General features: G+C 47.0%; 1 protein-coding gene across 1 annotated transcript; it reads left to right on the forward strand.

The window, feature by feature from the left end:
- The first annotated feature begins 2390 nt into the window (after positions 1-2390).
- AHSG (alpha 2-HS glycoprotein) lies at positions 2391-11499 on the forward strand. The gene is made up of 7 exons (XM_008955727.4): positions 2391-3032; positions 5369-5479; positions 6124-6208; positions 6868-7031; positions 8217-8318; positions 9542-9625; positions 10271-11499. The coding sequence occupies exons 1-7, from the start codon at positions 2559-2561 to the stop codon at positions 10613-10615; spliced, it is 1365 nt and encodes a 454-aa protein (XP_008953975.3). The 5' UTR covers positions 2391-2558; the 3' UTR covers positions 10616-11499.
- Positions 11500-12199: the final 700 nt, after the last annotated feature.

Here is a 12199-nt window from a genome sequence, read left to right on the forward strand (position 1 = left end):
TCAGCATGAAAGCAGTAGCAGAGGAAAAGAGAAAACAGCTGAGCTGACATCACACAACAGCTAAATGGAAGGGGGATAAATTGGCATAGCCAAATAGACTATTTGACTATAGAAATTAAGAGCTTTAAAAATGTGCAAATCATTAGAATCAATAATTTTACCTCTAAAAATCTATCCTGAAAAAAAGAATCAAAAGCCAAAGATTCCTAAATAAAAAAGTGTGTTTTTTTTGTTTTTGTTTTTGTTTTTGTTTTGAGACAGAGTCTCACTCTGTTGCCCAAGCTGGAGTGCGGTGGCACAATCTCCCCTCACTGCAACCTCTGCCTCCCGGGTTCAAGTGATTCTCCTGCCTCAGCCTCCCAAGTAGCTGAGATTACAGGCGTCCAGCACCACGCCCAGCTAATTTTTTGTATTTTTAGTAGAGATGGGGTTTCACCATGTTGGCCAGGATGCTCTCTATCTGTTGACCTCATGATCCACCTGCCTTGGCCTCCCAAAGTGCTGGGATTACAGGTGTAAGCCACCGTGCCTGGCCTGTAAACATGTTTTTAAGTCTACTTAATGACATAGGAAAATATTCAAGTTAAAGCAATAGGTGAAAAAATTTTAACAGCTGTATATGCAGTATAATCAAAATTATATTAAAATATTATTTTACATAGAAAAAAAGAAAAGATATAAATGCACCAAAACATTAACACTGTTTATCTCTGCATGATGAGATTGTGAATGATTTCTTTTTTGAGACAGAGTCTCATTCTGTTGGCTGGGCTGGAGTGCAGTGGCACTATCATAGCTCACTGCAGCCATAGCCTACTCCAGGGCTTATGCTATCATCCTGCCTTCATAGTTGGGATTACAGGTGTGTGCCACCTTACCACACTTTATTCAATTTTTTTTTTTTTTTTTTGAGTCGGAGTCCCACTCCGTTGCCAGGCTGGAGTGCAGTGGTGCAATCTTGGCTCACTGCAACCTCCACCTCCTGGGTTCAAGTGATTCTCCTGTCTCGGCCTCCCGAGTAGGTGGGACTACAGGCGCGCGCCACCACGCCCAGCTAATTTTTGTATTTTTAAAAGAGACGGGGTTTCACTGTGTTGGCCAGGCTGGGCTCAATCTCTTGGCCTCGTGATCTGCCCACCTCAGCCTCCCAAAGTGCTGGGATTACAGGTGTGAGCCACCGTGCCCAGCCCTTCAATATTTTTAAAAATTATATAAAGAAAAGCATAGCTTCCACACACAGTTCAGGAGTCAGGGCCCTGAGTGAAATGGAGTATAAGGTGATGGAAGATTGCCCCTGGCTTTGAGGATCATCTTGCTGGATGACCAGAGTTTGTTTTGCATCTGGAAGAATCATGTTCCCCCTCTTGGAGAGAACCTGGATTCCTGGCCACACCTTCTGAGCTTCTGTCATTAAGATTCGGTGTGGTGTGTGAGCAGCTGGGAGTAAATGTGAAAACAGTCCTGCCAACTACCTTCTCTGCCCCATCACCACTCACTTCACCTCCCTCACCCTGATCCTCCCCCTAGAAAATCAATATTAAGCTTCCCTTTGGAGGGGCCCCTCTTCTTTCTTTTTTTTTTTAACCAGTTTTTTTTTCTCTGAAGCAATATCAAACATTAGAACAAATTCACCCACACACAATGATGGCCTCTAAATATTTGAAGACCATGTTGGTCTCCATGAGAGGGCTTCTTTGCTTCAGACTAAACCAAACCAGGTCCTTGTGTGATATTTCCCAAGCCTCTCTTTATCCTGCCAACCCTCCTTGGATGTCACAGTTGGAATTGTCAAGGGTCACTTAATTGGCAGTGCCTGGAGTCAACACTGGCCCTCTGTTCTGGCCAGAAAGACACACTGTAATTCTGCTGAGTCTGCAAAGAATGTTCAAGGGGTATTTGTGTCCATAGCTGCTCGTGCAGCATCTCAGCCTGCAGTGTCGGACTCAAACCCAGAGCTATGTCAAATGAGCAGCTGTTAGATCAGGACTCCCCTCTGCTGCCCTTGTGCACTGGCAGGGGCACTAGGTTACTAGTGCTAGGAGACTCTGGTCAGTGCCCATCTGTGCTGTCACATGCAGGGCCCTGGCAGTGAGGTCTGGAGAAGGAAGAGAAGGGGCAGGGAACCCCACACGTTTTGCTAGTCATTTCCCACCGTGGTCCTGCCACGGGAACCCCCTTCTTCCACCTCCATTCCCCACTTTAGGCAGAAACATCTCTCATCCTTTCTTCTTTTCTCCAAGAATCTTCCCCCAAAATCTTGGCATCTCCTATACACATCTGTACCTTTGCTATATCTGTGGGCCTTGTTCTCCCTGTAGGACTCCTCTTGGAAAGCTAACTCCCCCTGACATTGGAGAATTTTATCAAATTGCTGAGTATCCTCCCTTCCCTCTCACAGACCCCATGGCATGCTCAGATCACAGTAGAAGACGTTTCCTCTGCTGCCAAACCCATGGCACTCTGAGGCTCACTGTGTGCACCTCATTCCCTCAGCTGTCTTCTCTTTGCTGCTATTACCATGTTCCAAGCAGACTTTGGAGCATCTCCCCCACAGCAGCATGGACTTTGGCAGATTTCTTGGGGACCAGCGATGTCCTAACCTGTTTGCTTTTCCAAGGCTGATGTTTGCAGGGTGTTTTTTTTTTCTTTTGAACCAAAGCAGAAATCATCCTGTATCCTTATGCAATTCTTCCGGCAGGCTCCAACAGATAAATAAAGCCCACCACCCTCCATGGGTCTACCTTTCCCAGCAGAGCACCTGGGTTGGTCCCGAAGCCTCCAACCACCTGCACGCCTGCCAGGGCCTCTCTGGGGCAGCCATGAAGTCCCTCGTCCTGCTCCTTTGTCTTGCTCAGCTCTGGGGCTGCCACTCAGCCCCACGTGGCCTAGGGCTGATTTATAGACAACCGAACTGCGATGATCCAGAAACTGAGGAAGCAGCTCTGGTGGCTATAGACTACATCAATCAAAACCATCCTTGGGGATACAAACACACCTTGAACCAGATTGATGAAGTAAAGGTGTGGCCTCGGGTAAGTGGACCTGCTGTGTATGAGCTGAAATAATGTGTACGTGGAGCTCAGTCAGGTGCCTCAAAAAGTCACCATCACCCAGTGCAAATGAAACCACAGAGGAGTAAATTCTCTGATTTCTTCCCAGGAGTGAGGGAAGGGGCAGGCAGAGGGCAAGAGAGGAGACATTCTGTACGGCAGTCATGGGTGTCAGGAGGGAGCTGGGTGGGGTGTGGGGTGGTGTGCGGAAGAAAAAGTGCTTCAAATGGTAGTTTGCAGATCACAGACGGAAAGTGTAACTTGCTGGAAAAACTAGGACCCAAGAGACCAGCTCCTAGTTGCCAAGTTACCACTGGCTGAAAATCACGTATCTGTCTTTGGTTTGGTTTCTCTCTAACAAAGACTGAGAATGAATAAAACTAGCATCTGGCAGATGCCTACTATATGCCAGGCCCATTCACATAGATTATCTCATTTACTCTTTCCCGGTCCTGCCTCCTGGTGCTGTGTGATACATATATTGTTCTCGTCTTACCCAAGAGGAGACCAAGACTCTGTTGTGTGTGTGTGTGCGGTTGTTTTGTTTTTGTTTTGTTTTGTTTTTTTTTTTTGGTCCAAAATCATATAATTACTAAGTCTTCAGGCTGGGATTTGATTCCATATCTGTGTTCCTTCTTCTACACAAACTGCCTCCCAAAGAGAGTTACCCACATCCCAGAGAGAAGTCTTGGCATAAACACAATTCACCTCCTCACACACTAGACAGGAAACCAACGCAGCTTGAAGCCAGTGACAAGAAAAATCAAGCTGGAAATATGCCTCGGGGATCAGTCAAGAGATTTGGAGAGGTGGAAAGAAGCTGTCTGTCTACTGCCTGTTTTGAAATTAGATTTATTTCTGATTAAGGACAATTCTTTCAGCAAATATGTATTACAAGCCTTCCTTGGACAAGAACCAGAGATATTAGGATGAACCATATAAAACTGCCATTTTTCTATATCAAAAGCAACCAAATATTGGCCGTTTTAATGGTTCAACCTAATACGGTGGTGAAAAAGGCATAATATGTGCCCACAAGAGCTTACAACCTAGGTTGGAAAATAAGGTCAACAACAGGAAGCCTGGACCGACTGACGACTGCCATCCGTCTCACAAAGAGACAACATATTTGAAATCAGGATTGCTCCGGATGGATTTTAAGAGTGCTGCAGCCATATTAAAGCACAATGGTGGTTAGGAGGAAACGCTGATCAAGTCACGGGAAATGAACACGCAACACGCACATCTGAGGGAAAAGGTAATCATGAATGGGCATTGTGACTTTTACTAAAGGCAGAGCTTCAGAGTTGGTTTCCTTGAGAAACCCAGGTGTACCCGGTTCCTGTTGGCCAGAGCTGTGAACGCTTTCAGGCAGTCACTCTGGGCACACCTGGACATCATAAAATGCGGAGCTTCTCCCAGGGGAGGGGATGCGGCGGCTTCAGGTACTAGTGAGTCAGGCAGAACCAATGAGAGGCAAGCAGAGCTGGGCTGAGAGGAGAAAAGGCATACTTGTACCTTCTGGATTTTTCAGGCTTCGAAGACAAGATACAGAAACAGGTGAACTGACAAGAATATCTCCAAGGATTGTTGCAAGCTCCCTCGTGTCTACACTAGTGACATCCAGTTTCCTTGTCAGAGGGAGACATGCCCTTCCCCATTATCGCCAGCAGGGGGAAGTAGAGAGCAGCATCGTTGCACGCCGGCACCTGCTGCACAAGCCAAGACAAAGGAAAAGCCAAGGACAACAGCAGCAAAAACCTCTAGGAGGGAAAAGAAAATGGAGGAAGGAAGGAAAGCAAATAATGAAAAGGAAGAAAGAAAGAAGGAGAGGGAGGGATAGAGGAGATTAAAAAAAAAGACAGTAAGATATTACCCTACACCACCTTATTTTGCAGCTTGTCTGAGAAAAATCCAAACCTGCATTTTCCAAAGCACTGCTTGAAGAGTGAAATCTTAAAAATAATAAATAAATAATAAATACAAATAAGTGTTTACACCCATTTGTAGTTTTCAAATAGAGCTCAGAGTGAGGGCTGTGGCTCCATCGACTTGTTCAAGCCCAGGACCCCGTCTGCTTTGCGAGCATCATCTGGTGCTTCCTTAATCAGCAGACGAAGACCAGACAAGCCCTGGTCATTGTCCTGCCCACAGGCCAGTTCAGAGCTAGACGGAGTTGCAGACTGACAGTAAGAATTACATTTCCCTCACCTCTCCAAAAGGGGGGTGCGCTCAAGCCCAATGAGGGCGCATACCGTGGACCGCACCACAGGATCAGGGGAATAGGTTGCTCACGGCTTCACTCTTTGTCTCCACAGCAGCCCTCCGGAGAGCTGTTTGAGATTGAAATAGACACCCTGGAAACCACCTGCCATGTGCTGGACCCCACCCCTGTGGCAAGATGCAGCGTGAGGCAGCTGAAGGAGCATGTGAGTACCCTTCTTAGGATGACTGTAGGTGGCCCTTCGGCCAGCTCCACCGATTCACCCAGCGTCTCAGCCTGCCTTCTTGGCTAGCCAGGGTGCAGTTTCTAAAATCGCCATTTGTGGCCGAGCGCAGTGGCTCATGCCTATAATCTCAGCACGTTGGGAGGCTGAGGCAAGTGGATCGCCTGAGGTCAGGAGTTCAAGACCAGCCTGGCCAGTATGGTGAAACACCATCTCTACTAAAAATACAAAAATTAGCTGGACGTGGTGACGGGCACCTGTAAATCCCAGCTCCTCGGGAGGCTGAGGCAGGAGAATCGCTTGAACCCGGGAGGTGGAGGTTGCAGTGAGCCAAGATCCTGCCATTGCACTCCAGCCTGGGCAACAACAGTGAATCTCTATCTCGAAATAATAATAATCATCATCATCATAAATAAAATTGCCATTTGATGCCACTTGCCCTGGGGCTGATTTTTACAAGCGTTTAACTATATCATTGTATCCCTGAAAGCAGAGAGTGCCATGTTTCAGTATTACCCAGCGAAGGCGATTTTGCAAGGGTCACCTTTGACAGCCGTGCCTGGAGGGAGCCTGCCCGGGGTGCGAAGGGGAAGGGCAGCCATCCTCACGTGGGTTTCTTTCTCCAGGCTGTCGAAGGAGACTGTGATTTCCAGCTGTTGAAACTAGATGGCAAGTTTTCCGTGGTATACGCAAAATGTGATTCCAGTCCAGGTACAGATGACTATTCTTATTCTCATTTTTTCCTTGTAGAGAAAGTGGGGAAGGGATCTGAATAATTTTCAACTTAAGTAGTTCTAGCAGCTTTGTCGGTGAGGAAAAGGAGAAGCCAAATTTCCTGGGTTCTGGGATTTTTAAAATTGTGTTTTAAGAAGCTACTCTTGGCCTGGTGCGGCGGCTCACGCCTGTAATCCACCCACCCGAGGCAGGTGGATCACCTGAAGTCAGAAGTTCGAGACCAGCCTGGCTAACATAGTGAAACCCCCATCTCTACTAAAAATACAAAAATGTGGTGGTGCTCGCCTGTAATCCCAGCTACTAGGGAGGCTGAGGCAGGAGAATCGCTTGAATCTGGGAGGCAGAGGTGGCAGTGGACCGAGGTCGCGCCACTGCACTCCAGCCTGAGTGACACAGAGTGAGACCCTGTCTCAAAAAAATAAGAAGTTATTCTTACTGGAAGTGAAAATTGCCTCGTGATGATAAGAGCTCCTGCAGAAATGTCAGCATAGCAAGAGCCTTTTGAAGGTTTAGTAAGAAGCAGAGAAAGTGCCTGAAGCTATTTGGGGCATGCCTTAGCCCTTGCTAACGCAGCAGAGCTGGGGCCATGCCAGGGAGAATGGCTGCCCACATCCTGGTTTCCGCTCTCCGAGCAGACTCAGCCGAGGACGTGCGCAAGGTGTGCCAAGACTGCCCCCTGCTGGCCCCGCTGAACGACACCAGGGTGGTGCACGCCGCGAAAGCTGCCCTGGCCGCCTTCAACGCTCAGAACAACGGCTCCAATTTTCAGCTGGAGGAAATTTCCCGGGCTCAGCTTGTGGTAAAGACTGAGATTCTTTTGACAGGTTGGGCAGTTCGGTGGCACTTCGGGAATGTACTGTACGTGGTGGAGCGGGAGGCATGGAAGAACAGGCGCAGGGGCAGCGATGAGAAAGCAAGGAGAGGGTTGTTTGGAAAGGGAAGAAAGCATCCTAAGGGGGTATGAAGTTCCTGAGTGTCATGAGGACCCCGACACCCTCAGCGCCTCCCCCATGCTGAGCCACTGTAACGTCCAGCAGCCACAGCTGCTGGCAGGTACATCCCCACTCCCTCCGTTCCAGCTAAAACCAAAGCTCAGTGTCAGCTGGTAGAGGTGCCCACGTCGGCCAGAAGCACTCACTGTAAATTTGCTGGGCTCCAGTATCACCCATCTCCGCTGAACATCTGCCACAGACTCGTAATTAATACTCACTTGTGCTGACAAGCTTATAATGGCAAGATCTTAAAATGCCTTTCGAGTCACTGGAGAAAACATCTCATTGTACTGTGGGTGGTTTAGCACATTGGAATGCAACAGAATTCAAATGTTTAAGAAAATGTATTCTGGATATCAGCCATGGCCATACTTGGAAATACGCTAGTATAGACGGCAATTCTATTAATCAGAATATGTGATTCTCAGAACATCCCCACCCCAGACTACACCAAATAACAGATATTTTATTGTGTCCCTATGCTCCAACTACTTTAAGAAAGAAAAGCTCAAGTGATATCTTCCATACTTTCATCTAAATCTTTTCATTTGAGCCTGCTCTATGAAACAGGTGGAAGAGGTATTAATCTCTTCACTTTCCCACCCTATCTTGGAATAACCTGAACCTTGGGTCTCAAGTGCAGCCCAAGAGTGAGGGCTGGGGGGAGGCAGGGTTCCCACTCCTATCAGTCTAAGGCTGGCCTTCTGATTCCTGTTTCCTATCTGCAAACTCACCTCCACCCTGAAGGACCGGTGATGGATACTTGCCCCTCCTACAAGGAAGACACAACCCCTACCTCTAAAGCACAAGCACTTGAGAACACAACCCCATAGCAACTGCCCTATGTAAGCCATTGAGGGACATGTCTTCTGGGCCGATGCATGGTCTGCATGAATGGTGCTCCCCGAAGGAGGCTACTTCCCGCTCTCCTTCTCTGCCCTTTTCATTGTAAGTCATCTTTCCTCAAGAGCATTTTCATGTACTCTTCTCAGCCCCTCCCACCTTCTACCTATGTGGAGTTTACAGTGTCTGGCACTGACTGTGTTGCTAAAGAGGCCACAGAGGCAGCCAAGTGTAACCTGCTGGCAGAAAAGGTGAGTGGGCCGGGACCTTGGGGTGTTACCACTCGGACAGAGCTGTTTGTGGAACAGAACATCCTTGGATAGTTTGTATCTTGGGGCTGCAGACAGAGAATAACAGTGCAAATCCCCTCTCCCTATGGATCATGGCAAGCCTTCTTTTAGGGTGTCACTTCATCCCTTTAAGAGCTGTCATCAAATCATCTCACCCACTGGAAGCACATGGAGTTAGGAGAAAGAGAGAGGCTATTTGCTAATGAAGCCAAGTCACGCCCACCCACTGGGAATGTGAAGTGCACATTTTCTAGACATATAACTCTGATACGAAAGCTTTCAAGTCCTTGAGCTGATAATGTACACTTCTAGGATTTTAGTCTAAAGAAGTCATCAGTGGCCGGGCATGATGGCTCATGCCTGTAATTCCAGCACTTTGGGAGGCCAAGACGGGTGGATCGGGAGGTCAGGAGATCGAGACCATCCTGGCTAACATGGTGAAACCCCGTCTCTACTAAAAATACAAAAAAATTAGCCGGGCTTGGTGGTGAGCGCCTGTAGTCCCAGCTACTCGGGAGGCTGAGGCAGGAGAATGGTGTGAACCCAGGAGGCAGAGGTTGCAGTAAACTAAGATCGTGCCGCTGCACTCCAGCCTGGGCAACAGAGTGAGACTCTGTCTCAAAAAAAAGAAAAAGAAAAAGAAAAAGAATTCATCAGTGACATTTGACAGAATATATCTATAAAAATGATTTATTATAGATATAAAGAGACCAAAAAAGAGAGATCTGTATGTCCAACAGGAAGGTGTCATTGAATAATTCATGCACATCAGTAAATAGAAAATTGTGCAGACACTAAAAATTGTGTTTTCAAGGAATAATGAATGATATGAGAAAATGCTATTATGGCAAGTGAAAACACACAGGATACAACATCGTATAGTCACAATGATCTCAATTTTTAAATCATATTTAATAGTATTTTAAAATAAGAAAGAAATGCATCAATGTTAACAGTCCTTCTTTCTAGGCCACCACCAGAAAGGGATTATGGGTAATCTCTCTCACTCTCAAAGTATTTCTGTATTTCCATGTTATATATAGAATCATATACCTCCCACAAGCAGAAACTATAACTTTAAGAAAAATGGTTTTTCAAACTAATTTAAGGTTGGAGTGTCAATGAAATTGGGGGGGATCCATTTTTGAAATTAGTTAAAATAACTCCTCTTTCTCTGTGGGCAGCAATATGGCTTTTGTAAGGCAACGCTCAGTGAGAAGCTTGGTGGGGCAGAGGTTGCAGTGACCTGCACGGTGTTCCAAACACAGGTAACAGCTCGGGGAATATTCTTGCCTACACCTTCAGAATACAATGACCCCTTCACATTTATGCAGTGCAGTAGTGATGACAGGACATTTGCTCTCCCGTGCTTCTGAACCTCACAGTATGAAATAACACTGGGGTATGCGGAATCATCAACAAATGGAAGGATATTTTAGCTATGCCTTTCCCTCCCACGAACTAGTAACTACAGGGAAGAACCATCTTACTGTGTAGTTGACAAAGCCACCTTTTTATTTGTGGGAGGTGGGAGTGGTTTTCTGAGTTGCAGAGACCAGGTGGCCAGATCTACCTGTTAGCTCCCAGTGGCTGCAGCTTCAGATGACAAAGAGGGTGGCACTGCTGGGCAAGGGTGAGCCATAGGTGGGGTGCTTTTACTCATTGGACATGTGTGTGTAAGTCCACCATCACAAAGACAATCCTGGTGAGGCCGGGGCCAACATAGGCCAGTCACCCCTCCTTGTAACCTTGATGACAATCCCTTGTACTTAGGTAGGTCCTTTCTTGCTAGACTCTTTGCAAATAAAAATGTATAATGTGAGGAAATTGGGTGCCAGTGCCACCTGGGCCTGTGGGTTGTCTTGCCTGGGAGGAGGAAGCAAACTAACTGAAGGAAATGGTCCTTTTTCCAGCCCATGACCTCACAGCCCCAACCAGAAGGTGCCAATGAAACAGTCCCCACCCCTGTGGTGGACCCAGATGCACCTCCGTCCCCTCCACTTGGCGCACCTGGACTCCCTCCAGCTGGCTCACCCCCAGACTCCCATGTGTTACTGGCAGCTCCCCCAGGACACCAGTTGCACTGGGCACACTACGACCTGCGCCACACCTTCATGGGTGTGGTCTCATTGGGGTCACCCTCAGGAGAAGCGTCGCACCCCCGGAAAACACGCACAGTGGTGCAGCCTAGTGTTGGTGCTGCTGCTGGGCCAGTGGTTCCTCCATGTCCGGGGAGGATCAGACACTTCAAGGTCTAGGCTAGACATGGCAGAGATGAGGAGGTTTGGCACAGAAAACATAGCCACCATTTTGTCCAAGCCTGGGCATGGGTGGGGGGCCTTGTCTGCTGGCCACGCAAGTGTCACATGTGATCTACATTAATATCAAGTCTTGACTCCCTACTTCCCGTCATTCCTCACAGGACAGAAGCAGAGTGGGTGGTGGTTATGTTTGACAGAAGGCATTAGGTTGACAACTTGTCATGATTTTGATGGTAAGCCACCATGATTGTGTTCTCTGCCTCTGGTTGACCTTACAAAAACCATTGGAACTGTGACTTTGAAAGGTGCTCTTGCTAAGCTTATATGTGCCTGTTAATGAAAGTGCCTGAAAGACCTTCCTTAATAAAGAAGGTTCTAAGCTGAATGTGGTCATGCTTATTGCGACTTCATCCCAGCTCCCCTCACATGCATAGCCTTTTACCCCAACAACCACACAGTGTCCCGAATCAAAATCAAAGTGAAAAGAGAACCAAAAGAGAACAAAAACCTGCTGTATTGCCAGATACAGGAAAAAGTGAGACTAGGATCTTTCCACAACCCATAAGATATGACCATTTCTTTTTTTTTTTTTTTCTGAGACGGAGTCTCACTCTGTCACCCAGGCTGGAGCGCAGTGGCATGATCTTGGCTCACTGCAAGCTCCGCCTCCCAAATTCAAATGATTCCCCTGCCTCAGCCCCCTGAGTAGCTGGGACTACAGGTGCGTGCCACCACACCCAGCTAATTTTTTTGTATTTTAGTGGAGACAGGGTTTCACCATGTTGGCCAGGATGGTCTTGATCTCCTCACCTCATGATCCACCCACCTCGGCCTCCCAAAGTGCTGGGATTACAGGTGTGAGCCACCACACCCGGCCAAGATATGACCATTTCTTTATGAGAAAATAATTCTTCTCATTTTATAAGAGAGAGAAAATATTGCTAAAGGTGGGCCAAGCTCCTGAACTTTGTACAGAATAAACTATCCATTGATTTTCTCCAGTACCGAGGTAAGGAGGGATTGGTAATTAAAACAAGATCCTCACTTTATATCTGTTGTTAATTATGTTTAAGATATACGTTGAGTGTACTGTATACACTTCATTTTATAACACAAGATTGGTCTTCCTAGCCAATCTATTTTAAGGACCCCAGTTAAAGCTGTGACTTGTAGTATCATTAGATAAAGGATACCTTGACAGGTGAATCCCGTGGACATTTGTAGACACCGTCCAAGTGCTCAGATAGCATATGTGAATAAACCCTCCCCATTTTAGCATGGTCCCTGGGCAATTTCAATTTTTGTCCATCAGCATTAAGTTTTTCTGATCTACCTCAGTGATGGGCCCTTTCAGATGGAATTTTAGAGGGCAGGACTGACACCCAGTTGAGTGACTTCACTTTAAACCAAGGAGAATGAATCAAGTGTTGACACTCACCTTATCACTTGTGCCTAGAGGTTTTGCCAATATTCCAGTAACTAAAAGGAAAGGCCAGAAAGGTAAGAAAACCACTAGGTGTCACGGAAGCCAGAGAAGAAGGTATGGGCAGCTGTGCTAAATGCTGTAGAAAGAGCAGTAAG

The sequence above is a fragment of the Pan paniscus genome, chromosome 2 (assembly GCF_029289425.2).
Source record: "Pan paniscus chromosome 2, NHGRI_mPanPan1-v2.0_pri, whole genome shotgun sequence".
NCBI lineage: Eukaryota > Metazoa > Chordata > Mammalia > Primates > Hominidae > Pan > Pan paniscus.